This window comes from Ochotona curzoniae, unplaced genomic scaffold, assembly GCF_017591425.1.
Source record: "Ochotona curzoniae isolate NIBS_2020 unplaced genomic scaffold, NIBS_Ocur_1.0 contig_2692, whole genome shotgun sequence".
Classification (NCBI taxonomy): Eukaryota; Metazoa; Chordata; class Mammalia; order Lagomorpha; family Ochotonidae; genus Ochotona; species Ochotona curzoniae.
Genome location: NW_024465556.1, coordinates 14,621,611 through 14,647,606, shown reverse-complemented (window position 1 = coordinate 14,647,606; position 25,996 = coordinate 14,621,611). Strand labels below are relative to the sequence as shown.

At 44.4% G+C, this 25,996-nt stretch overlaps 1 protein-coding gene across 3 annotated transcripts; it reads right to left on the bottom strand.

Annotated features, from left to right (window-relative positions):
* Positions 1-954: 954 nt before the first annotated feature.
* Positions 955-24,668, bottom strand: SUPV3L1 (Suv3 like RNA helicase). Of its 3 annotated transcripts, XM_040975872.1 has the most exons (15): positions 24,350-24,668; positions 21,997-22,074; positions 21,616-21,723; positions 20,120-20,234; positions 18,415-18,583; positions 16,829-16,940; positions 14,747-14,824; positions 13,855-13,946; positions 11,402-11,582; positions 10,862-10,955; positions 9,653-9,872; positions 7,124-7,204; positions 6,605-6,781; positions 2,023-2,171; positions 955-1,433 (listed from the first exon to the last, which is right to left on the bottom strand). In XM_040975872.1, the coding sequence occupies exons 1-15, from the start codon at positions 24,606-24,608 to the stop codon at positions 998-1,000; spliced, it is 2,349 nt and encodes a 782-aa protein (XP_040831806.1). In that variant the 5' UTR covers positions 24,609-24,668; the 3' UTR covers positions 955-997. The 3 variants fall into 3 exon arrangements, with proteins under 3 accessions (XP_040831806.1, XP_040831807.1, XP_040831808.1); XM_040975873.1 differs by lacking the exon at positions 14,747-14,824; XM_040975874.1 differs by lacking the exons at positions 21,616-21,723; positions 21,997-22,074; positions 24,350-24,668 and having other exon boundaries at positions 956-1,433; positions 18,102-18,583; positions 20,120-20,229.
* Positions 24,669-25,996: the final 1,328 nt, after the last annotated feature.

Below are 25,996 nucleotides of genomic sequence, written 5' to 3'. Positions count from 1 at the left end.
AGGCAGAAGTTAAAATGAAGACTGTCATCTCAGTTCAGTGAAGCATCCTAACTCCAAACTACACAAGAAAAAAACAGCAATGACCACCTTGGTACACCTGCTGTTCTATGTCCCAATCTGAACCAAATATAAGGTTTAAGCCAACTTCAAAATCAGCCTCAAACCTTCAGGCATTGAAGCAATTTGTCTAATTCACAGAATGACCTTAGAGTTTAATTCACAGCACAGAAGAGCCCCTTCCAGTTCCATACCGCACAACACCCACGTGCCAGATCCTGTGCTAATCAATGTATCATCATGTTTAAGCTCCTGAATGCATCGCTGTCCATTTTCTTCAGATGCCCACAGTCCAGAGAAGGCAGGGTCAGAACTGCCACCTGCCCCTAACAGCCCACTGCAACCACACATCATTCTTCTCCCTTACTCTACTTTGTTCCAATATCTCTCTCCAAAATGACATCCATTCTCTTCACAATGACTGTGCTACCACATTCCACGCGCTGTGGATGTGGTAATGAACTAGACAGACATCAACCTCTGCCTTCCTGGAGCTGCCAGTATTTGCCGTCTTGCTTCTGTGTCCCCTACTAGAATACGGGTTCCCTGAGGGCAGGGATGTGTCTTGCTACACCAAATCTCTAGCACTCTGGACGTGGGTCTGATAGGCAGCAATGTCTTTCAAAGAATTCTAGCTATGACATCCTCAGCAATGACAAAGGAAATAGCTCACCAAGCTCATTTATTCCTATGCACAGTTTGTTTAGGGTACACTTAGTACTGTATGACAAATGGCGACTATGAAAAGATTTAAATAAAATCTCTAAGACATCCTAGTTTTTCAAACAAAAAGTGGTTTCGTCGCTTCTGAGAGTTAATCACTCTGTACCAGAAAACTCCCCTATAAGAAAGACTCAACATTGCTGCTGGCAATAAATGTATATGAAGGAAAAAAGATTTAAAGTACATTTTATTTGTAAATTTAAAAAAAAACACAAAACTAATCAGAATCAGTTTCTTTCTTCTTTCTTCGTGTCCCTTTTACATAAGTCCCAGACTCTGCTTTCTCTTTGCCAGCCTCAGTTTGTCGCATCAGCCATTCCTTCTCCAGTTGCCTCAGCATGTCTGCAGTGAGAAGCCCTTGCTGCACCAGCCTGGAGGTCAAGGGCAGCCCTCCAACATCAGGGTTGGGTGGCTCAGCAGCTTTATTCCCTACAACTCTTGTGCCACGCGTCCTTCGAGCTTGGCCCTTCAAGGTTCCTGACAAACGTGACTGGCTCCCTGGGGACAAGCTCTCCAAATTCAACAGTTTTTGTGTCTCAGAAATTTTAATCAGCTTGGTGATGTTGTGCACCCCTTCTTGGATAATTCCATCGAGTTCTTTCTGGAGGTCGCGGATAAGGCTGGCATCAGGAAACATGTCCATGAATCGGTAGCTGAGGAGAAATAGAATACATCATGGCACCAGCTCTCTTCAGTCACCAGACCCATTTCAGTGACATAACTCACTTCTTGACGATTACAATTTTTTTTTTATTTTACAAACTCCACCCAGTGCCTCTACTCACTTCGTTTCCACCTCAACACACTTGAATATGTCACTAAGAGGGTGGGCTGGCATGTGTGTGTATGTGTGTCGAACGACCCCGATGTCTCTCAGTGGGACATGCCCCTCCTCTGAGAAGTGCAGCTCTAGAACATGCTCCTCAAAGGTGACTGCGCAAGTGAAAAGGGGTCCACTAAGATGCAGATTTTGAATATGCCTGTATTGGCCCAAGACTCTGTGCTTCCTGTGAGCTTACAGATGATACTAACACCTTTGGTCCCAAGACCCATCTAAATACTAAGGCCTCTCACCCTAACCAGCATCTCAAGAACTCCCTAAGTCATTTCTGCAAGAGTATGTATATACCAGGCTCATCTGCCTTTATGGAGAATAAACACATCACAAAAACCCTTGCAAAAAGGTGCCTAATCAAAAAAAAAAAAAAAAAAAAAACAACCTTAGACCTTTCCATTTGGTACCTTAGCCACAGGTAAAGATCCAAGACATCGTGGATTGCTTCAAGATCCATGAGTTCTTTAATATTCTTAGGTGGAAGTAGAGGCCATTTGATGTATCGCCGTAACCACGCAAAGGTCAGGGGCTCATTCCTGCTATACTGCCTGGCAAACTGAGAAGAAGCAGAAGGGAAAAAAAGCTTGTTTTGTAAAACAATTAGATTTTCCTTCAGTATACGATTAGAAAGAAAACAAAGGAGTCAGCGTCACTGCATAGTAAGCCAAGCCTCCTGGTGCAGCACTGGCATCCCATCTGGGCACTTGGTTTGAGTCCTGGTTGCTCTACATCCAATCTAGCTCCTTGTTAATGTGCATAGACAAATAGTAGAGAGCGACCCAAGTACCTGGGCCCTGCATCCATGTGGGAGACCCAGAGCAAGCTCTGGGCTCCTGGCTTTGGCCTGGCCCAGCCTAAGCTATTGCAATCATTTGGAGAGTGAACCAGTGGATGGAAAACTCTCTGCAACTCCACCTTTCAAATAAGCAATCTGCGGGGGGGGGGGAGGAGACAATTTTATACAGACATTCTTGCTTAAAAAATATAACCGATGGGCCAGTACCATGGTGTAGTAGGCTAGGCCTCCACCTACAGCCTTGGCATTCCATACTGGTGCCAGTTCATGTCCGGGTTGTTTCACTTACAACCTCATTCTCTACTTTCGACCTGAAAAAGGAGCAGGAGCAGAGAATGGTTCAAGTGCCTGGGCTCCTGCACCAAGGTGGGAGACTCAGAAGAAGCTCTTAGCTCCTGGTTTTGGATTGGCTCAGCCACTGCAACCACTAGGGCATTAAACCAGTAGATGGAAGAACTCCCTTTCTCTGTCTCTCTTTCTCTATGTGTTAACTCTGTGTTTAAATTTTAAAAAACAACCTTAAAAAATATACATAAATGATGAGTTTCTTTTCTCAGAGCATTGCAATGATATATGCATCAGAAGCTGTACAAGGACTAACTTTTCAGAGCTGAAGTGTGCTAACTCTATTTTGAATACATGATGCTTTAAGACTCACACTTCTATATCATCATAAAACAGACCCATACCATTGGAAGGGAGCTTGCTTTTTCCCTACCAGTTAATAACCTTTCTTTAAAGAAACTTTAAAATTGTTATTTGCATTTTATTTGAAAGGCATAAAAACAAAGAGTGAGAAACACAGAGAGTGGCAGAGGAAGACTGAACAGAATCTCCCTCCCATTCACTGGGTCACTTCCCAAACGCCCACAACAGCTGGAGCTGAGCCCAGCCAAAGCCCTGATCCCAGAACTCAATCCATGTTTGCTACGTGGGTGGCAGGAATCCAACTGCATGAGCCACCACCGCTGCCTCCCAGGAGAGATGCAAGTCCCCCAAGCAGCATCTGCACCACTGCACCAAACACCTGTTTCTGAAGAAACTGTGAGGTTAGGTTGGGTGATGTTGACTCAGTCTTCCACCAGCTGTGTGGGATTACATACACAAAGAAAAGAAGGAACAGAGTTTATACCCCTGCTAAATTCCGATGCAACAAACAGTTTCTCCTTCTCTCTCGACCTTAGAAGAAATAAATAAAAACCGAACAAATTTCAGGTAGTTTAATTTCTTCTTACAGAAAATTACCTCTCAAAATTTAATCTAAGCAAGATTAATATAGAGTAAGGACAATTTCAGATCAACTGTGGGTAAGGAATGCTAATATTTTATTCAACTCAATCTGTGTGCTGTTGAGTCAATGTCAAGAATAGCCAGTGAGGATAGAAGTGTGGCCATGCTAGGTTGCTAAGCAGGAAATGCCAAGCACGAGTTCTCAAGTTCTGTTTTACGTAGCATCTTTGCTCTCAATTAGTAGAAGCCAAATACACAGAAGGGCTACATGAGGAGCTGCCCAGAGAGGGCAGGTGAAGATACCCATTCATTGCAAGGTCAGCACCCAACAGAAGGTCTGAAAGCAGCTCTGAGGAGCAGCTGCAAAACCACAGGGGGACATCAGTGTGTCATTAGTGGGACTTGTTTATAGTTCAGCAATGTGACAGGTCAAAAAAAAAGAAAACCAGACCTGGCACGGTGGCTTAGCGGCTAAAGTCCTCACCTTGAACACGCCAGGATCCCATATGGGCACCGGTTCTAATCCCGGCAGCTCCACTTCCCATCCAGCTCCCTGCTTGTGGCCTGGGAAAGCAGCTGAGGACAGACCAAAGCCTTGGGACCCTGCACCCACGTGGGAGACCTGGAGGAGGTTCCTGGCTCCTGGCTTCAGATCGGCACAGCAGTGGCCATTGCGGTCACTTGGGGAATGAATCATCGGATGGAAGACTTTCCTGTCTCTCCTTCTGTCTGTATATCTGACTTTGTAATGCAAATAAATAAATCTTTAAAAAAAAAAAAAAGAATTAAAAAAAAAGGAAAAAGGAAACCACCCCCCAAACTGTTCTAAACATCCTGTAGCCCTCAATAAGAGTTGGCTTCATTAGTATAGGTGTCTAAAGGATGGTATAAATTTGGCCAATACTATGGGAACAGGCCCCATGGGATCAATTTATAATACCTTAAAGCTGTTCTGTCCCTAGACTGGTGTTGTGGCATGGTGGGTTAAGCCATAGCTTGCAATGCCACTGCCCATGAGTATCAACTGAAGTTCTAGCTGCCACACATCTGATCCAGTTCCCTGTTGATGTGCCTAGGAATACAGTGGAGGGTGGCCCAAGTGTTTGGCATTTGCACCTACATGGAAAACCCAGACAACGCTCTTGGCCTCTGGATTCAGCCTGGTGTGGCTCTGGCTCTTGTAGCCATCTGGAATGTGAACCAGTGAATGGATAGATGATCTCTCCCTCTCTCTGCAATTTTGACTTTCAGATAAATAAATACTCCTGAAACTCCTGCATCACCTTCAACTTTACGAAAGCTAGCTCTAAGAAACAGATATTCTACGTAAATACTTGGACATGTAAGGTCTCTAAAACAAACTGTGAGGGATTAACAAAAATGGCCAATTGAGGAAGAATCCATTACAAAACACTTTTGAAAAAATATGCTCACATAGTACCACCACAATTTCACCATGCAAGCAGCCATATTAAGAAGAGCCCACACAGACACAGACTGCTAACAGCAGCTACTAAAGAATGAGGGCTGGGGGAATAACCAAAGTTAATCTAGTTAACACTCAAGATTGACAGAGAGAAGGAGAGACAGAGACAAAGCTCTTCTGTCCAATGGTTCACTCTCCAAATGGTCACAATGGCTGGAGCCAGTAGCTTCTTCCAGGTCTCCCACATGGGTGCAGAATCCCAAGGCTTTGGGTCGTCCTTTACTGCTTTCCCAGGCCACAAGCAGGGAGCTTGATGGGACATAGGGCAGCCAGGACACAAACTAGTGCCCATATGGCATACCAACACATGTAGGCAGAGGATCAGCTAGGTGAGCCATTGTGCTGCCTATAATTCTAATATGTTTTTCAAAGAACAAGTATTTATGCATCATTTATCTAACAATAATTTTAAAAATATATTAAGAAACCAATTTGATGATAATGCAGATTTGCATGTAGACTAAGGCTAAACTGACACAAAGCTCAGTGAGTCAGGAGGAGGCTGGAAGAGGAGGTGGGCTTGCATTTGCTGGGTTAGGGAGAACATACTGAATGCAGGTAGTGGGTGTGCAAACCCCCAAAGAGCTGAGAGGACAGTAGCCGGGGGTGAGGCTCAGGCTGCACTGCCCTTTCTGCCCCCATCGGAATCTGTACTCATTCCAAGTCAGAGATCTGCCATCTCCACACAAGCAGGTTAAAACAAAAGGGGCTGACAGGCACCATAATCGTACCAGACAGCAACCCTGAGCTTAGGGACTGACAGCTGAGAGAACTGAATACTGTTGTCACTGGTAGGTCCTAAATTCCCCCCTCTTCCAAATTATAGTATCTATACCTTAACTTACAAAAGGAAAAGTGTATCATCAGCCCAAGCCCCTTCCTTGAAAAACGTTAACTATTTTTGTTTTAACCACTTCATAAAGGTTACCATAAGTGCAGATGTAAAGTGCCTCCCAAAATTTATTAAGAGTAATTTTTTGGGGGGGCCTGGTGCAATGGCCCAGTGGCTAAATCCTCACCTCGCATGTGCCAGGATCCCATATGGCTACTGGTTCATATCCTGGCTGCTCCACTTCCCACTGAGCTCCTTACTTGTGGCCTAGGAAAGCAGCAGAGGATGGTCCAAAATTTGGGATCCTGCACCTGCATGGGGAGACCTGGAGGAAGCTACTGGCACTTGGCTTCAGATTGGCACAGCTCTGGCCACTGCAGCCACTTGGAGTGAACCAGCAGAAGGAAGATCTTTTTCTCTTTCCTTTCTGTAAATCTGCCTTTCCAATTAAAAAAAAAACAAAACCTTAAAAATAAATTAACTAAAAAACATAATGTTTTATTTATATATTTAGAGTCTATATATATTTATTTATATATTCATATATAGTATATTCCCAACTGTTTCATTTTGTATGACAAGGAATTATAGAGGAAAATGCATCATCCTGAAACTACTGAAGCCATCACAAAGATAAAGGCTTACCTGTAACAGAGATGAACAGACAAAAGGCTGCTTCTTGTTGATGGGGGCTGTGCAGAAGACATACCTTACGCGCAGGCTTAATGGAATATGCTGGATTAACTCTGCAGAAAACTTAAAATCATCCATATTGCACACAAAATATTGCCCATCAACTTGTGAAAAGTCAACAAAAATATCCTGGGAGAAAAAAAGATACTTGAAATTACTAAACTTCCTAGCTGGGCAGGAATAAAGTACTTAAAAGTCTATAAGACAGTCTACATGGCACAAGAAATTTCTAGAATGGTCTGTTCCATGCATTGCCTCCTGAAGCTAACACATATCCCCTGCTTCCTTCCCAACCTGAGATACTCAGAAATAAAATTTCTCAGGACAGAAGTCCAAGATTTTGAGAAAAAGTATACATTTAGAAGGTAAATTTGCTGAACAGTGGGCTGCACACTCAACACTCCAGAGGTTATGTGGTTACCACCAGACAGACCAACACTGCTGCAAATGGGACTGTGCACATTCACTTACAATGAGATTAGAAAGCGTCGTGTCAGGAAGATGGTAGGCAAACATCTCAATCTGCTCCGCGGTTGGATGAAGACCAGCTGCCTTCAAGTGAAAGCAAAGGAGAAACCACTCATAAGCTTGGTTTTACTTCCAAGAACTAGTTTCCTTAAGTTGTTTCAAGACCAAGTCCCACATATAGCCTAAACTCTCATCAAGTATCCAGAACTTAGAGAAAAAAAATCCCACTTACCATGTTATAACTAGAAAAGATAAGCCAATTTAGCTTTTAAAAATGACAGATAATGCTCATTGAGTACTGTTTGGCTGAGATTATAGGGACAATTTTGAAACCTAGGATGACTGGATGGTGCACTAAAATACTTTTCAGGATTAAACAATTTTCCATGTCTCAATTCTACGTGTTGGATAAAAATGAACAAGGAACCAGCTGCTTTAACCAGGGTGATAAAAGTGACACAAATCTATAAGAAAATGCTTAAACAGGACACCAGTTAGCTCTTCAACTATAGTGTTAAGAAATGCCTACAGATAAATCTAAGAAATGATGCAAGAAGAAAGTGAATGGATAAGAGGAAGAGGAAAGGAGGTAAGAAATGGAGTGTGAAGGAGGGAGGAAGAGTGTGAGCACTGAGGCGAAGAGGACACAGAGCAGGCTATACCACTGCCACCAGCACGGGGAGCCCCTGGGAGTGCAGCCACCCCCCAAAGAAGGGACTGCAACCACAACCTCCTCCTTGCATTTAATCCTACTGATTCTGCTTCACCAAGTATCACTAACCAATGAGACAAGCCATGCAAATGAATTTTCCGGTAACTTTAAACCACAAACTATCATCCAACACATGTGCCAGCTCAAGTCCTGGCTGCTCCACTTCCTATCCAGGTCTGTGCTATGCTCCCGTGAAAGAAACCAGCAGAAGGCCCAGGTGCTTGGATGTAGGTCCAAGTTCCTGGCTTAAGCTTGACCCAGCCCCAGCCTTTGGTACTATGGAAAGAGAACCAGTGAAGAGATCTCTCTCTCTGCACCACAAGCCCCAGTCATGGCCTTTAAAATAAGTTAGTTTGTTTAAAATACATAGATTTTTTTTTCAGTTTTAACATATTTTTATTTTGAATTTTGAATTATGTGGTACAATTTCATATAGGCTGGAATTACCCCACAAACTCCCACCCCCATCAGATTATTCCCATTTTGTTACAATAGTGTAGTCCTTCACCAGAAATCTTAACTCTATCAGTCTCTTATTTAAGTGTACCCCAACACTGTTGGTACAGACAATGTCAGACAGTCCAGCATCCAATTGTCTGCACATGTCCAACAGTTTCACTGGGAATCCATCTTTCATCTGGAAGCAGGGATGCATGTTCCATTATACCCCCATATCTGTATTTGATAGGCCCCAGGACTCTATCACTATACATTTCTATAAGTGGAAAGCCCTGAAACAAGGTCAACAACTGGTATGACTAAGAACAACAACAACAACAACAAATTACAGTACCATGAAAAAATGCACCGCTGAGTAACCAACACATGGGTGACAAAGGGAACACAAAAGTCTCTTGGGAAAAATGATGCCATCATATAAAAAAATAAAATAAAATAAATACATTCAGATGCTCTTGATCTCACAGTGGGGATTATGTCTTAAAAACTTATCCTAAGTTGAAAATGCACTGAACCCACACCTACTGAATCCACCTAACCTGCTAACCATACACATCACATTGCAGAGTGCTGGCTGTTTTCCCCATGTGTATGTCAACAGAGGACTGCACTACCTGAGAGGAAGGAAATGGTCAAAAATCAAGATCCACACTATGGTCCCCACTGAGCATCATGTTCAATTATAACAAACGGAAAATGTGGCTAAGTTGTGGATGTTCATACACTTCTGACTTTTTCCTAAATTCAAGCTTCTGATAATGTTCACTGACACAGCTCCAGGTGCTAACTATAGGAATGACTAAAGAAAAATTGGGTTAGCTAAACTTTCTCAGGGGCAATCTTCCATTTGCACCCCACTCCCTGATTTAGCGGTCTTTGTACCTCTCCACAACAATAAGGCAGGGCTTTTAAAAATGTGGTCCTCAATGCACAAGTTTTTTAATCTGCCTCCCCCTGCTTTTTTTTTTTTTAACTTTTATTTGAAAGGCAACATTACACAGAGGAGAGACCGAGAATATTCCACCCGCCAGTTAACTCTCCGAATAGCAAAAACCAAAGCTGAGCTGATCCAAAGCCAGAAGCTAGGAAATTCTGGGTCTCCCACATGGGTCCAGGATCCCAAGGACTTAGGTCATCCTCTATTGTTTTTCTAGGTCATTAGTAGGGAGCTAGATGGGAAGTGGAGCAGCTGGAACTTAAATCAGTACCCACACAGGATGCCAGTGCCACAGGCTGTGGCTTAGCCTACTATACCACTCCAGCAGCCCCACTTTTGCGTATTTTTGACTCTAGGTGTCTGGAGCAGGAGTCTGGGTGATGGTTACCCACCAAGATATAGTACTTCGCATGTTGTATCTTACCTTTATAGGCTCCACAGGCCTGTTCAAAATTTCCTTTAGTAGACTGAGGTCTTCCCGATTCATTGTCGTAACCTCGCCTTCTTTAAATCGAGAGCTGAATCGACCAGCTCTGCCGGCAATCTGCAGGGCTTGAGAAGTTGTGATTGGCTCAATTTCTTTCTCGCCCTTTTCATTGATACTGGGCTTTAGGAGGGAGTAAAAAATAATTCTCCTTATGCTCCTGAAATACAAATAAACATGATCCCAGACCCCTCTATTACTTGAGTTATCACAAAAACACTGATTCTACTTATAATCTTGCCTGTTATTTTAAAAATAAAGAAGTTGAATGGTAGTTCTGTTTCTTTTCCTTATTACTTTTAAAAGCTGTATATTGTATATTTAAAATCACCAAAATATGTATTAACAATAGATGGTTTAATATATAAATTATACTTCAACAAATCTATAGAAAAGGACTTTTTTCCAGATTCCTCGATGTAAAACAGTGTTTTTACAGTTTTAAAAAACTAGTTGATGGGGCAGGCACTGTGGCACAATAGGTCAAGATGTCACTCGGGATATTTGTGTGCTATAATGGAATCCCTGATAAGTCACAGCTGCTTTATGCTTACAATCCAGCTTCCTACTAACGCACCTGAGTGGCAAAAGATGACTTGGGTTCCTGTTACCCACATGCAGGGAAGCCTGAATGGCTTTCCTGGCTCCTACTTGCAGCTTGGGGTAGCTCTCACTGGTACGCCATTTTGGGAGTGAACCACCAAGGCAAAGTATGTCTCCCCTTGCTAAATAAATAAATACCCTGTTTGTAAAAAGTTTTACCTTCTAAAAAAGTTGGCTGCTATTAACAGCATTTAACAGTTCTGTGATTCATAAGGCATAGCAGCCTTCATCACCTGCAATGGATGAGGCTTTCACCTAGCGAGCCTTGCGTGCATGCCGGACACTCACCTGCTAACTGAGCAACTGAAAACACAGTGTGGTAGTAGGAAGGTGAGCAGGAGTGAGGGGCAGCATTCACAAGTGTGGCGCTCTACAAAGCTTCCTTTCTCATTCCTCAACAGGTTTAAGCAAGACAAATCTCAATCTGCACTATAGCACACATTCTCTTAAAGTGTTTGGTCATTAATGACAAGCAGGAAAAAAAAAAGACAAAACTTGACTTGTAATTCATTGAATACTCCTGCTTACTAAAAACAAATTACTTACAAGTTAAGTCCCATGCCAATTGCATCTGTAGCAACCAGGATTTTGCATGGATCATTGGGATCATTAAACTTTTTTGCTTGAGCAAGTTTGGTCCCTAAAGAGGAAGAGTTCAGGTTAAAACACCGCTCCCGATCTTTCAGCACATAATGCTGCATAGTTTGGAAACCTTTACCTCCCACTCCCTCCAGGCTTACAGATAAGACCATACTTTTTCCACTTTATTTCTTTATGTCCACAAAGAGCCACTGAAACTTTATTTCCCCTCCTTTAGCACACACTCTCTCTGGCAACATGGTCCTCTGCCCTTCTGAAGAAAATGAGCAGATTTCTGGGCAGCAACTAGTAGGATCTTACCAAGTCCATAAATAATTACATTTCTATGGGAAAATCATCAATTTAACATTGAAAACATAGTCTAGTAACAAGACAGTAAGTGATTAAAATACTTGTATTCCTGCCAAGATGAACTACAGAAATATTTGTATAAACTCAAGCAGCTTAGCTTTACTTTGTCATGTGACTATGAGAACCAATACTTACCAGGTGGGAGGCTGCCATATATAACAGCTGATTCTAAGCCCCGAATTTCAATCTGCCGACTGACAGAATAAATATCATTCTTGCTAAAACAGACAATGCAGTCTCCAGGCCGAAGGTTATCCAAAGATCCCAGTGCATGATCCAACACAGAAATGGGGGTCAGTCGCTCATAGTTATGGACCTACAATACAGACATAAACAGTGAGATAACGCAGCCAACTCAACTTCTATTAGCTAAATGAAAAGCTTACACAGCAATCAGAAATAGTCAAGAACAGAGGCTGGCAGTGAGCAGTGGGTTAAGCTACTGCTCATGATGCCAGCAGCCCTCACTGGTGTGTTGGTTAGAGTTCCAGCTACTCCACTTCCAACCCAGCTCCTCACTTATGTGCATGGGAAAGCAGCGGATGACAGCCCAAGTACTTCGAACCCACCAACAATACAGAAGACCTGGATGGAGTTCAGGTTTCTTGTTTCAGTCTGGCCGAGCCAGGTCTTTGTTCATTATGGAACAAATCAGTGGATGAAAGATCTCTCTCTGGCTCCCACCCACCTTCTGATCACTCTACTAAAATTGATCGTGTTTCTCTAAAATTTAAAAAAAAAAAAGTAGCTAGAAACTGTACCAATACACCAATATTTTCTTTCTTTTTTAAAAAGATCTATTTTGAGCCCAGCACAATAACCTAGTGACTAAATCCTTTCCTTGTAACCACCAGCATCCCATATTGTGCTGGTTCATGTCTCAGCTGCTCCACTTCCCATCCAACTTCCTACTTGTGGCCTGGGAACACAGAAGAGAATGGCCCAAAGCCTTGGGTTCCTACACTCATGTGGGAGACTCAGAAGCAGCTCCTGCCTCCTGGCTTTGGATTGGCTCAGCTCTAACAGTGGTGGCCACTTGGGGAATAAACTAGCAGAAAGAAGATCTGTCTCTTTCTCCTCCTCTGTGCATATCTGACTTTCCAATAAAAATAAGCAAATCTTTAAAAGAAAAATCTATTTTATTTAATTGAAAAGCAGAACGACAGAGAGAAATCCTCAATCCACTGGTTCACTCCCCACATGGTTACGATTAGCCAGAGCTACATGAGGCTGAAGTTAGGAGCCCAGAGCTCCAGCAGGATTTCCCACTTACGTGGCAGGGACACAAACACATGGGTCATCATCCATTGCCTTGCCATGCGCATCAGCAGGGAGCTGGACTGGAACTGGAGCAGATGGAACTCAAACTGGCACTCCAATAGGGATACTTGCATCAACAATGATAGCTTAACCCACTGCAACACAACACCAGCCCTGGTACCAGCACTTTCAAAGGAAAACAAAGAGAAACACTGGATATTTTAAGCATTGCCATCAGTAGTCACCGGCATGTCTAAATTAATAAAATACCACAGCATTTCATACATTTTAAAGGCACTTTCATGTGTATTTTATTTTCATGGCAATGAAATGTGTTCAAAAGGGATTATAAAGTGTTATTTCCACTTTATTAAAGAATAAAGTGGAACCCACTGGTAGACTAGGCCTGAGGCCTTTTTCAGTTCTAGCCTTCTGTGACATGCAGCCAAAGGAAAACTAAAACATCAAAGTCCAGACTGGAATCCAGGTTCTTCCACTTTATCCCAGTATCTCACCAGTAAGCTGAGCACAAGACCAAAACACTGGGGCAATTACAAGTGTTTCTTGGAGGATGGCCATGAGAAACATGAGTTAAATCTTACAGTATTTTACCTCACAAGTTAAAAAAATAAGAGAGAGGAAGAAAAAGATGAGAGGAAGAGAATGTCACCATGTTCTTAGCATTCTAATTCTGTTAAATATTAATGTGAGCATCCATATTCTGTATCAGAATCTGACTCCTGATTCCAACATACTACTCATGACCTGCCGGAGGGCAGCAGTGATGCTCCAGCACTCGGACCTGCCACACACAGGGAACCCCAACTGAGTTCTGGACTCCTGGCTGTTATGGACATCAAGGCAGTGAACCAGCAGGTGGAAAACCACTCTTTACCTCTCCGCCTTTCAAATTAATTAACTAAAAGCAAACAAACAAAAAACCCAAATACCTCCAATCTTTTAAAAAATTGTTTTCCTTATCTTATCATGTTAATAGGAAACTGATACATAAAAATAATAACAGAATTTAAGGGAAACCAGTTACACTTGCCTGACAATTGGGTATATGTCAAAGGCCCCAAAAGCTCAATATCTGAAAACCATCTACCTCTGCTAGGTCAAACCCCAAAGAGCCACAAGGAGAGGGGCTCTCTGGTACTGCTGAAAAACTCCAGGTGTGACAGCAGCTCCATGAGAACTACAGAGCGTGAGCCAGCTACAGGGAAATGACGGGAATGACGCTATCCCTGCCCTGAAGCTCTGATTCTGTCATTCCCTCTGCTCCTTGACCCTGGGCTGTCAGACTTGCCCGCCACCTAAGCCAGTACCTCCACCTCCTCCCCAGTTGTGTACATAAGCTCAGTGACCAGGTCGATGGCAGCAGATTCTCCACACAGATGGACTTCTTCAGCACAAAGCCCTGCAAATGCAAAATTGGGATTTTTTAAAAAGTATTTAGATTATACAGCAAAAAACCCATTTACTTTTATAACTACCAAATTGTGTTCACAAACAATGATTTTGATATAAACCTCAATACCACTATCAGAACTGAACAAATACAAGATGCAAAATTTACTGTTTAAAAAGCACCAGTTGTCAGGCCTACCACAGTAGCCTAGCAGATAAAGTACTCGCCTCAAACACGCCAGGATCACATACAAATGCTGGTTCTAATCCCAGCAGCCCCAATTCCCATCCAGCTCCCTGCTTGTGGCCTGGGAAACCCAGTGAATGGCCCAAAGCCTTGGGACCTTGCACCCGCGTGGGAGACCAGGAAGAGGCTGTGGGCTCCTAGCTTGGGATTGGCTCAGCTCCAGCCGCTGTGGCCATTTAGGGAGTGAACCAATGGATGGAAGATCTTCCTGTCTATATCTCCTCTCTGTATATCTGACATTCCAATAAAAATAAAATAAATCTTAAAAAAAAGGAAAAAAAAACACCAGTTGTACCAGAAAGCAGACAAGCATGAAGCATATCCAAATACTAATTATGATGGTATAAATAAAGATCTGTAAATTTTAACTTTAATTATACTGTACTTATTATATAGCTGGAAAAGATTTCCCATTATTAATATTTTGAAAAATTAAAACTCACTTAGCTATTTTGGTTGATTTGTACCAAAAGAGACTGGAATGGACCAATTGTATTTGGCACAAACAGATATATTTCAGTGCAGGCGTCCCAAAAACCAGGTTTCATAGCATTAAGACTCACCTAGAAGTGCTCTGGTCCAGGCCCATCCCCTGGCTGTGTCTCTAATCATCTGAATTTCATCAATTACTGCCACTTCATCTTAAAATGAAGAGAGTTATCATGAGCAACACAATCTACTTGAATCATTTTATAAACAGATCACAACACCAAAGTACAAGTTGTTAACTACCACCACAACTATTATCACTATTTAATGGCAGGCTTATTCTAATTTTTTTTAACTCTAAACATTTTAAAACTATATCTTGTTATTCTCACAATGGAGCTAAGTATTATTTCCATTTTAAGATAATAAACCGAGGTCCACAGAAATTACTGGCCTAAGGCCACCTGGTAGTTCTACAAATGAAATGAGATTCAAGCCCGGGCCATCTGTGCCAAGGTCCGCTCTGCTGCACTGCCTCCCAAACAGAGCAGGTCCATTCGTCCTCATCTCTGCAATCTTCGGAAAACAGTCAAAGAAGAAAACAAGAATCTATGTTCCCAGGCACAATCAGAAAACACTCCTCACTTACTAATAAAACACCTCTGCATCAGGAGCAGAAAATGCACTGCAAAGGTACAATCCTTGAGCCCCTGCTGTGCTTCCCAAGGAGGCTTTGGCCCATCACTATGGCAAAATCAATGCTTCACACCTTATTTTTAAATGCCAAAATGCATTTGATCATGTTATTTTGTTCTCTTTGGGTCACATATATTTTCCTTCTTAGAATACCAAGGAATAAAGAACATTTATTTTATATTTCTTATATTCAAAACAACTTTTAGAAAATCATAAGATTACAAGCTGCAGACACATCTGGATATAAACAAACAGCACAAGAGAGGGAGCAGAAAGGATGCTCAAGTTACAAACATGTACGCTACTTTTGACTTTAAACAATGCATTACCTTTATACTACACTGATTTATTAAAAACCACCCATTTATTCAAATGGACAAATACCGCATAATTTCTATTTATTTCACATACAGACTATACACATAAATGCTTGCATAAACAGATAGAATAATGCTAGTTTTGGACAGGTTGGGAGATGATAGATGCTCATTTTCTCGTCTTCATTTACTTATATTTTTATATTTTCAAAAAAATATGATTGCTTATCACAAATAGTTGCTTTTCATTCATAATGTTTTCTATACTACTTAAATAGAAGGTCACTGCCAAACTAGATATTAAAAGGGAAAAATTTTAAGTAACCTAAATATCCTTCAACAGAAAAGGGGATAATTTTAGCCATAACATTAAATATTATAACTCGGACTGAATACATTCCAGATATACAGACATAGATATTTCAACAATATATTTTAAAATGTGTGGAGTAGGGTCCAGTGGTGTGGCCTAGCAACTAAAGTCCTCGCCCTGAACACGCCGGGATCCCATATGGGCACTGGTTCTTGTCCTGGTAGCTCCACTTCCCATCCAGCTCCCTGCTTGTGGCCTGGGAAAGCAGTCGAGAAGGGCCCAAAGCCTTGGAACCCTGCACCCACATGGGAGACCTGAAGGAAGTTCCTGGCTCCGGGCTTTGGATTGATGCAGCACTGGCCATTGCGATCACTTGGGGAGTGAAACATCGGATGGAAGATCTTCCTCTCTGTCTCTCCTCCTCTCTGTATATCTGGCTTTGTAATATAAAATAAATAAATCTTTAAAAAAAATATGTGTGGAGTAAATAAGCTGAAGAACAGCATAATGATAACCACAGATTTCAAAAAATCAATCATCTACTAAATTGACAGGTAACAAATATCAGTGATACAAATCAACAGAAAGATATCTGATATCACACCAAATACTTGAAAGCCTTTACTTCACAACAGGGGAGTCACGAGGGTGGTACAAAGTAAAGATCAATCATACTTACTGATATTTTAGCTCTTGATGAGAAAAATGAAAAGGATATTCAGAAACAAACACGACAGATATTTAACATTTATTGGCTGGCAGCACTGAGCACATGCTTTGTTATTCTTTTTAGATTTTAATATATCTCCTAATAAAATCTTATTTCATAATTTTTATCACATTTATAAACAAAAAATACCAAGCCACAGCTGTCTAAAGCAGGTACATACAAGGAGTGGAGACGCTGCACATCTCAACAGTACAAGACACATGGGCAGCCTGCTTCCCATCCTGCCCAACCGTCACCCGCTCTTCGCCCGTCACCAAGTCACATGGCACACCCTGCAATAACAAAACAAAATTCACAATTATTTCTATCTTGCAAATCATAGCAAAACTTAGTCTGGGGCGTTTGAAAGAGTATTCTCTCCACTGGCCATGTGTTTACTTAATAGCTAAAGCAAAACATTCCCAGCATTTTTTTCTTTTTCTTGAAAAACAAAATGAACCAAACTTTTATATCACCCAGGTAATCTTAGGAATATTTCAGTCTACGGCCATACCACCCTGAATGCGCCCGATCTCGTCTGATCTCGGAAGGAATATTTCAAATCATGGATATCTCCGGGTAATATTAACTTTTTTAACTCTGCACACTTCTCTAGTATTTGAGCTTATTAACATGAGCTTGAACTACCTATAAACAAGTTACTTGGTAAAGACCAGGTTTCCCAGGACTAAGGGATTTCTCATGACAACTTCTGCTGCTAAATCCTAGAAAGTTCAGGCAAACTGAGCCAGCTGGCCATCCAATGGCCTGAATCCAAACATAAGAAAAACACCCCCCGCAGCCACATGGAGCCAGGGTACACCACACAACTGGCCCTCAGTCTTCCAAAACACGAAGTTTATGGGAGACAAAGGAAGACTGAGGAAGTGTCCCAGGTGAATGGGAACTACAGACACGACAACTAAATACAGTGAGATCTCAAATGGAAACCTGGAGGAACCGGGGTATCACTGAACAACTGACAAGATTTGAATACGGACTGTGAACTACATAATAATATGCTATCAAATTAAGCATTCTGTTTCCCAGGAACATCCTGTGATAATAAAATTAAAAAAAAAAAAAACCTTTGTTCTGAGGAAACACATTACATATGCGAACCACTCAAACTTTTAGAAACAAAAAAAAAACAAAAAAACTGGCCAATGTATTATAAAGGCATACTACAATCAGGAGCCAACTTGCAGCAATTCAGTAAAATGAAGCCACAGGCCACAGGCCTTAGTCATCTCAGCTCTGAAAAAGTGGCTCTAGTCCTTATCGTCAGCTCTAGCTGCTGGCATCAGAGATCTAAGCTCAAAGTAGATAATCTAAACAGTGACTAACTCTGAGAAGACAAAGCAGGAATTGAGGGAGGGCTTTTTTTTTTGTTTTCCAACTCAAAAAGTAAAGTAAGCAAATACAACAAAATGCTAGGATTCAAGGTCACACACGTGTTATTCTCTGCATTTCTTTGAAGAAGAGATGTTCCACAATGCCATACTTCTTTCACTCGTTGGTAAACACGTGTACTATAGAGGGGCACTGTAGAAGTGATGGCATGTCAGAGTCCAGGAGGCAGCTTCTCCTGTTCTCTCAATTGCAGGTAAAATAATGGTACAGCTTACAACTAATGACTTCTTGGACACAACGAATATAGCAAGTTTGTTAAAAGTAAATTATTACATCTTTCCCCCTGTCATGAACTTCACTCTATTTTGAGAAAATTAGCAAGAAAATCAAGCAAAGATTTGGCAGCTCACTGACAGCAGCATTACTCTTTTCAAAGATCTCGTGTGCCAATAATTTTAAAGGGCCACAATACACTCCAGATTTTGCTGACAGGTATCTCTGGATGGCATGGTACGTCTTCCCACTGTTGGTGGGGCCCGAATGGAATACTATCTTCCGACGGATGGCTCTGGCTTCTGGGTACCTAGAAGACAAATAAAAAGGTAAACAGCTTAATCTCAGCAACCTAAAAATTCACTCTGGTAAAGCTATCAATTAAAAAAATCACAAATGAAACATGCTCTTCACATTCACAAGATACTCTCTAAGAGGCACAGGTGGTGGTTAGGTCTCTGCCTGAGGTGCCAGCGTCCCATGTGGGTGGCAGTTTGAGTCCCAGCTGCTTTGCTTCCCATCCAGTTCCATGCTAATAGCTTGGGAAGGCAAAGGAGGATGGCTCAAGTCCTTGGGCCACTGTACCCACGAGGGTGACCCAGAAGCAGCTTCTGGCTTCAGACTGGCCCAGCTCCAGCTGTTGTAGTAGTCACTTGGAGAGTGAACCAGCAGATGAAAGATCTCTCTTTATGTCTCTGCTTTTCTCTGTAACTCTGCCCTTCAATTAAAAATAAATTTTTTTAAAAGAGTCTTTGAAAAACCAGGTAGTGAGTTTCAAACACTTATTGAATTATTTCCAAGAATGGCATTTACTTATGCGAGGAGAGAAAGACCCAAACACAAATCAGTGTCTTAGATAATTTCCCCATTGTATGAATCTCTCTAGAAGTTATTAAAAACAGTTCAAGCTGCTCTCAATTCCACAGACACAAGGATACTTCAAAGAATTCATGGAAATAAATAATCAAAATTTCATTTTGTGGCAAAAAATCTTCAAACTCACGTGCAGGTTTTTTAATAATATATTTTCCACAAGCTTTCTGAAGACCTGTTACAGTTCACCTCATTTCCCAGACCTGGTGGTCTAACTCTAAAAGCAAATATTCCCAGGCCTTCGAGTCCTGTGCTTCCAGCCTGATGGAATAGCTGCTATGGCGCTTGCCCCAGCGCCATAAACAAATACAGAAGTGAGTAAAACGGTTGCAGTGACCGCATGGGGCTGGGAAAGCAGGCAGTGCAGGACCAGAGCCCTGAAAGAAGCAGGTGTTAAACTGCGCAGCTGCAGCCCAGCTGTAGTGCAGTTAGAAACAGGCCGGCAGAGCAGCAGAGGTCAAGATTAGAGCTGCTGAAGCGGCTGAACCTGACCTGCAGGGCAGAGTATAAGAAGGCAGGAAGGAGGAAGGGAGAGTGCCCGCAGCCTGCATGCAGACTCCCTGTGGTCCTCGGCCGCCCAGTATCAGGCTGATCTGTGCAGGGTGAGAATCCACAGGACCCAGATGAGTATGGTTTACAGGAGCCTTGGAAGAAAGAGGTCTCTGAGCGCTAGACACTGCAGCTGCAGCCTCGGGAAGAAAATCCAACACTCCACAACAAGCCGAGACTCCAGGAAGGCCTCACAACACCCACAGCAAGGCTGCTTTCATTTCTTACACAGGAAAACCCCAAAGCAAGCCTGACCCAGAAGACAGCTTGACATAAATCACTGCCTGATGCTTTAGGGAATAACAATCCATACTCATTATAATTTGTCATTCAGCATACAATAAAAAAATATATAAATATAGTGATTACCAATCTCTCAAGATTAGAAACTCAAGATTGCAAATTTGCAAGTGAAGAAACTAACCAGTTAGGTGGTATTCTTAGGTCACTGATTTTACGTAGGTCATCCTTACATTCCAGCACAGGAAAGATTTGTTTGGCATGTCTCAAGAAAAACGGGAATAAGTCATCCACATGAGCTGGAAGGCAAAACTCCATATTAATACATGTGATCTGCAGGCTGCCCATCACTGAACCTGCTGACCTCTCTCCCTCTCAGTGAGCCAAGTCAGTGAGGCGGGACCCTCCCACACACTCCTGCAGCAGGAGACCCTGTCCTTTCTCGAGAGCCTGGCTCTGTCCCACTTCTCTCCAAGTATTACCCAAGGAAAACAAAAGCCTGCCTGCCAAACACCTCCTCCAATGCAAGCCAAGATTACCACTGGGAGAAGCTCAGTTAAAAATAAAGAGCCCAGGAGCGGGCATCGTTCTCAGTGGTAAAAACGTTTGCACTCCACCAGCTCTGGTTCCTGACTCCAGCTTTCCAGCCCAGCCCTGTCCACCACAGACAGGAACTCATTTATTCATGCACTCTCTCTCAAATTAAATATAGACAGATAAATAAATACATTTAAATAAACTAGAAATAGGGGCTCAGAGCAATGGCTCAACTGGCTCATCCTGTGGCTGCAAGGGCTGACATTCCATATGAGTGCCAGTTCAAGTCCCAGCTACTCTACTGCCAATCCAGCTCTCGGCTCATGGCCTGGAGTACAGTGGAGCATGGCCCAAGTGCTCAGCCCCCGCACCCTTGCGGGAGACCCAGGTGAGGCTCCTGACCCCCTTCTTCGGATTGGCTCAACTCTGCTACTGCAGCCATTTGGGGAGTGAATCAACGGATGGATGATCTCTCTTTCTGCCACTGTCCTCTGTAAACCTGCTTTTCCAATAAAAATAAATAATGCTTAAAAACAAACAAACAAAAAAACCCAAACCTGGAAACATACATTAGAGAAGAAAGCGTGTGTTTACAAAAAGAGAGGCATAAGCATTTTAGATTCCACAGACTATAGCAAGAACACACAGAAGTGAATTGATACCTCAGCAAGATCTCGCAACACAGCGGCTGAGGGGACCCAATGCCCCGCCACTGCCGTGTACCCAGGCTCTGCCTCAGAGTCAACTACATGCAAATATTCTAGCCCAAACCAACCCGTTCACAGAGAGAAACAAGGATGGGCTTCCTTGTTTTCTTCCTTTGCCCAAACATACAGGAGCAGGAAGTCAGTGGCAGAAACAGATGGAATCACTGACAGGTGAGCAAGCTCAGCTCCCGGAGGTCAGTTTCAACTTGGCTGGACAGCAGAGCAGGTCAGTGCTGGGCCTCAGTTTCCCTCCAGTCTAAGACTCTGCCAGGAAAACCAGCTGAGCGAGCTGACATATGAGCAACCCAGAGACCTGGAAGGCCTCCTCTCAAAGCACTGATTTACTCCAGAAGGTATTACCAAGATCTGCTCTAAAACAAATATACTCTGCTGGACAAATACACCAGAAGGATAGAAAGTAGGTTCAAACACTTACCTGCGCTGAAGGTGATGTCATTCAAAACAATGTGAATGTCCACATCCAGGGAATGAGACTGCATGATATAGTTCCTGAAGCTTATGAAAGCTTGGTGGAAGAGCCGAGCTGTGGAAACGCAAAACCCAAACACAAGACGCTTAGTCTTGGCCTTAGCTGTCATTTTCAGAAGTCCACACACACCACACCAATATGTCTGGGGCAGGAGGGTGTACAGCTGGCTGTCGAGGAGCTGCACCACACCTGAAATCCCAGCACAGCGTGGAGGGAGCTGGGACACACAGCCCCTCTGCATCCAGCCCAGTGCCCCAGCACCACCCAACACTGACAAAGGATTCCCAGGAGTCACACGGCATCTCTCTAACATGCTGTTGGCCTTACCATCCAGCCCATAGTCAGCGGCCAGTTTCTGAATTTCTTTTCTCTTATAAAACTTGTCTAAGATCTTCTTTACTTCATCTGAAAGAAAGACACCAAAAGCCAACATTGAAGGCCAGAGTCTGGAGAAGCTGCCAAGACCTGAAGGTTTGTGGATTCCTCTTTGTGGAAAGTGCAATGGCATGTCCAAGAGTGACAGAAGTCAGATAGTACACTATTCCTGCTACACGGCCAGGAACGAAGCAAGGCCATGATGGGCTCACAGGCAGCACCCGCGTCCATTAATCTGAGGCAGACACTCTGCGTCACTCACTCATGGCCCTTTGTACGTCCACCAGCGTGCAGCTAACCCACACCCAGAAAAATTATTCCAACAGCTGAGACCGCATCAGGCTTTACACAAAGGACTAAAGGGTCAGGATGGCCTTTCACCTGAAGATGACGAGTTTATTAAGAACACACTGCATTTGTTTTTGACGTTGATGGCATAACCAGTCAGTGGCAGATAAGGGCAGTTGAGAATGGCTACCTTGGGACTGGTGTTGTGGCACAATGTGCTATACTACTGCTTGCCATGCCGGCATCCTATATGAGCAGCAGTTTGAATCCCAATCCAGTTCCTGCTAATGCACCTTGGAAAGCAGCACAGGGTGGCCCAAGTGCTTGGATCCCTGCACCCACATGGGACAGGAGCTGCTGGCTCCTGGATTCAGCCCAGACACTGCAGCCATTTAGGGAATGCACCAGTAGATTGGAAGATCTCTCTCCTTTTGAGAGTCTTCAAAAAGAATAAGGAAGAAGAGTCAGCTAGAGTAGAAGCAAGGGCCGAGGTCTCACAGCCACCTCCAGGCCCGGGGGCCCTTTGAATCCAAGAATGGAAAAACAGTAAACACTTTTAGGGGCTGGTACTGTGGCAAAGTGGGGTGAGCTACCACTTGGAAACCTGCACCCTGGCTCGAGTCCCAGCTTCTCTGTGCTTCTGATTCAGCTTCCTGCTAAGCTACTTTGGAGGCAACACATGCTGGCGTGCTCCTGCTCTCCACGTGACAATCAGAACCATGCTCTGGCCGACCCCACTCTCCCAGGCATTTGAGAAGTGGACCAGCAAACGGAAAACATCTCTCTCTCTCTGCCTATCCTTCCTGGTCACTCTGCCTCTCAAATACATTATCTTTATATATACGTAAAAAACAAACAGGAGAGTGACATGATCAGATCCTTTTAAAAGACCATCTATCTAGACACGGCATGGAAATGGAGACTCAGTGTCCTAGGAGCCATCCCCCTCAACAGCAGTCGGATCTCAGAAGCTGTCTGTGACGACCGTAGGTTACAAGCGAGGAAGGTAGTGAAGGAGTGGATGTCTGAGACCAAAGTGACAGACTCGTCCAGGTGGGAGCAGAGAGGACTGAGGCCTTGCAGGTTCTGACTTGCCTGCAAAGCTGCAAGAGCAGGTGCAGGGGAAGACAAGTCACTGGGGCCTGCGAAAGAAAGATCTGTGCAAGAAACCCAAGCGAGATGCCTGCATGGGAGGGGAAGACCTGGGAGGACTGAGGAACTTTACATCAAAAGCTGAAAGATGGAGACAGCCTGGAGAGTGTACAGCATGAGACAGCGGCAAGCCGACTTTCAAGGTAGGACGCAGGTGAGCAGACTGAGAGGTGCCACCCTGCTGTCCCACCTCTCTACTTGGAAATCTGACAGCTTAACCAAGAGGCTGCAGAAGAACACTGCAGCTTACTTACTGTCAACGCTGGAAATGCAACCTCTGGACCAATCGCGGGCACACCTCAGGAGGCACCGACACGACCCCCTGGAGTGAACTGCAGCAGACAAGCCCTGAAAAGGGCTTGAGCCACGCAGGCCCACGCATCCCCCTCGGCCTTCCAGAGTTTTAATTACTCAGGAAACACTCCCTCATACTGCTCACGTCACAAAGATACACAGCGCTGTCAGTGACGAGAACCAAGGGCAATGGAGGGAGGCACAAACGTATCACCCAAGCCCCCAATGCCAAGCTCTGTCCTGCTCCCGGGTGCCCCGCCACCACCCTTTGACGAAGACACCTTCGTCAGAGTCTACCCTGCAACATCCTGTGGGTCGGGCTGCTCTCAGCAATCTTTGTCCCTTTCCCCGACAGCAGCAGCCTGACAGTGCTTGGTTCGGGTCCCGACAGCGGTTCCCCTCGCCCCTTCTAGGGGGCCAGAAAGGGGTGGGGGACGAGGAGGACGAGGCTGGTCGTCCATCTAAAGGTTCTCAAGCCCGCGCAGAGAAGGGACGCAAAGGGCAGAGGCCAGAGGTGCGGAGACAGGCTCCCTCAGGACGTCCCCACCCCGCGAGCTCCACCCGCGCTCACTCTTGTCCAGGGGCCGCGTGAGCTCGGCCCCGACGTCGCCGTCGGCGCTGGGGCCCTGGGGCTTCACCGTCAGGGGCACGAACAAGGACGTGTTCGGGGCTTTGGAGCCCCCGGAGGCACTGGAGGAGGCGGCGGCCGAGGCGGGAACGCGCGCCAGGGCCCCAGGGACGCGAAGGGCCGAGCAGCCGGCGGCCCGCTGCCCAGCCGGGCGCCCCGCCGCGAGCCGAGCCCACCACAGAGCACAGCGGGGAAACGACATCGAGGCCGCGGGCCCCGTCGGAGCCGGGACAAGCCCGGGGACGCAACGGCGGACAGTGACGCTCACCACCGGCGCCGGCAAGCCGGAGGACCCAGAGCGAGCCGGGAGAGCTGGCCAGGGAAATGCCTGATCAAGAACGGGGAGGGAATGAGGTGAGATTGCTCTTACAGCACGAGAGCAACCGTCCAGGAAAAGAAAACATAGAAATGCTCATCTTAATTGCATCGGTGGTTGGGATCACGTTTCTTGCGGAAGGGAAAGTCATCAGGCGTCTTTGCGGGCGGCGTACGGGGGCCTGCGTGCGTGAGCACATGCGGTGTCACGTGACGGCAGCTACCCCATCCTGGAAGCACGTGGGCTGTGCTTCTTGGCGGCGTGGCGGACCCTGCGCTGGGGAACGCTGGGGAACGCTGGGGAGCCCTGGGAGAGACTGGGGCTCACTGGGGCACGCTGGGGGGCATCGGGGAGCACTGGGAATCGCCGGGAAGCATTGGGGAGTGCGGTGCTCCCGTTTCCTTCCTAATGCAGGAACAAGCCGCAGCTCCTCAGAGTTGGGGGAGCCGTGTGGAACCTTTGACGTACCTTTTCTGTGAGCGGTTTCTGTGCATCCTTGCTGAGTAACGGCACTCGGCAAGAATAGTGCAGCGGCCCAGGCTTGGTTTCTCTCACATTAGCTGGATACTGTGTCCCCACGGGCGAAGTTGCAACATAGCTAAACTCTAAACTGGTTTGCAACTGGTTCCTGTCGTGTGTGTGATACTTGTATGTCGAGTATTGTTACATGCCTTTCGTTTACAACATACTTTTTCAAGCGACCCTTTACACTGCTTCTGACCCACTGTTCGTGATAACAGAAATCCACGTTGAGTAATGCCAGTGTTACTCTAATGGGCTAATTAAAGAAAGGAGTAATTTGATTGCTGTAAGATTTCTGACAGAGGCTTAACGGTGGCAAAAGTAGAGAAAGTATTTACATATCAGCTAAGGTGAGCCTTGTTTATAAAAAGTGATTAAGTGCTTTAAAGATTCAGGTAGAAAATTTTGGGATCTTCCATCTGCTGGTTCATTATGAAAACTGTCAGAGCAGAGTCAGTCTGAAGCCAGGAGTGTCTTTCCTGTCTGTCACCGGGTGCCAGGGGCCCCAAGGATTGGGTTCATCCTTAGTAGGGAGCTGGAGAGGAAGTGGAACAGTCGGGATTCAAACCTGAACTTGGGTGGGATGCAAGCAGTGCAGGCAGCAGCTTTACTTGCAGCAGCACAGCAGCAAATTTTGAGAAATTACTTTAGAAAGTGCCTAGGATGGGTAAGAACGAACAACACAGAAAACAAACCACACTGGATTAGCATCAGTGAATAATTGCAGACTGTGACATGGTGAAAATAAACGA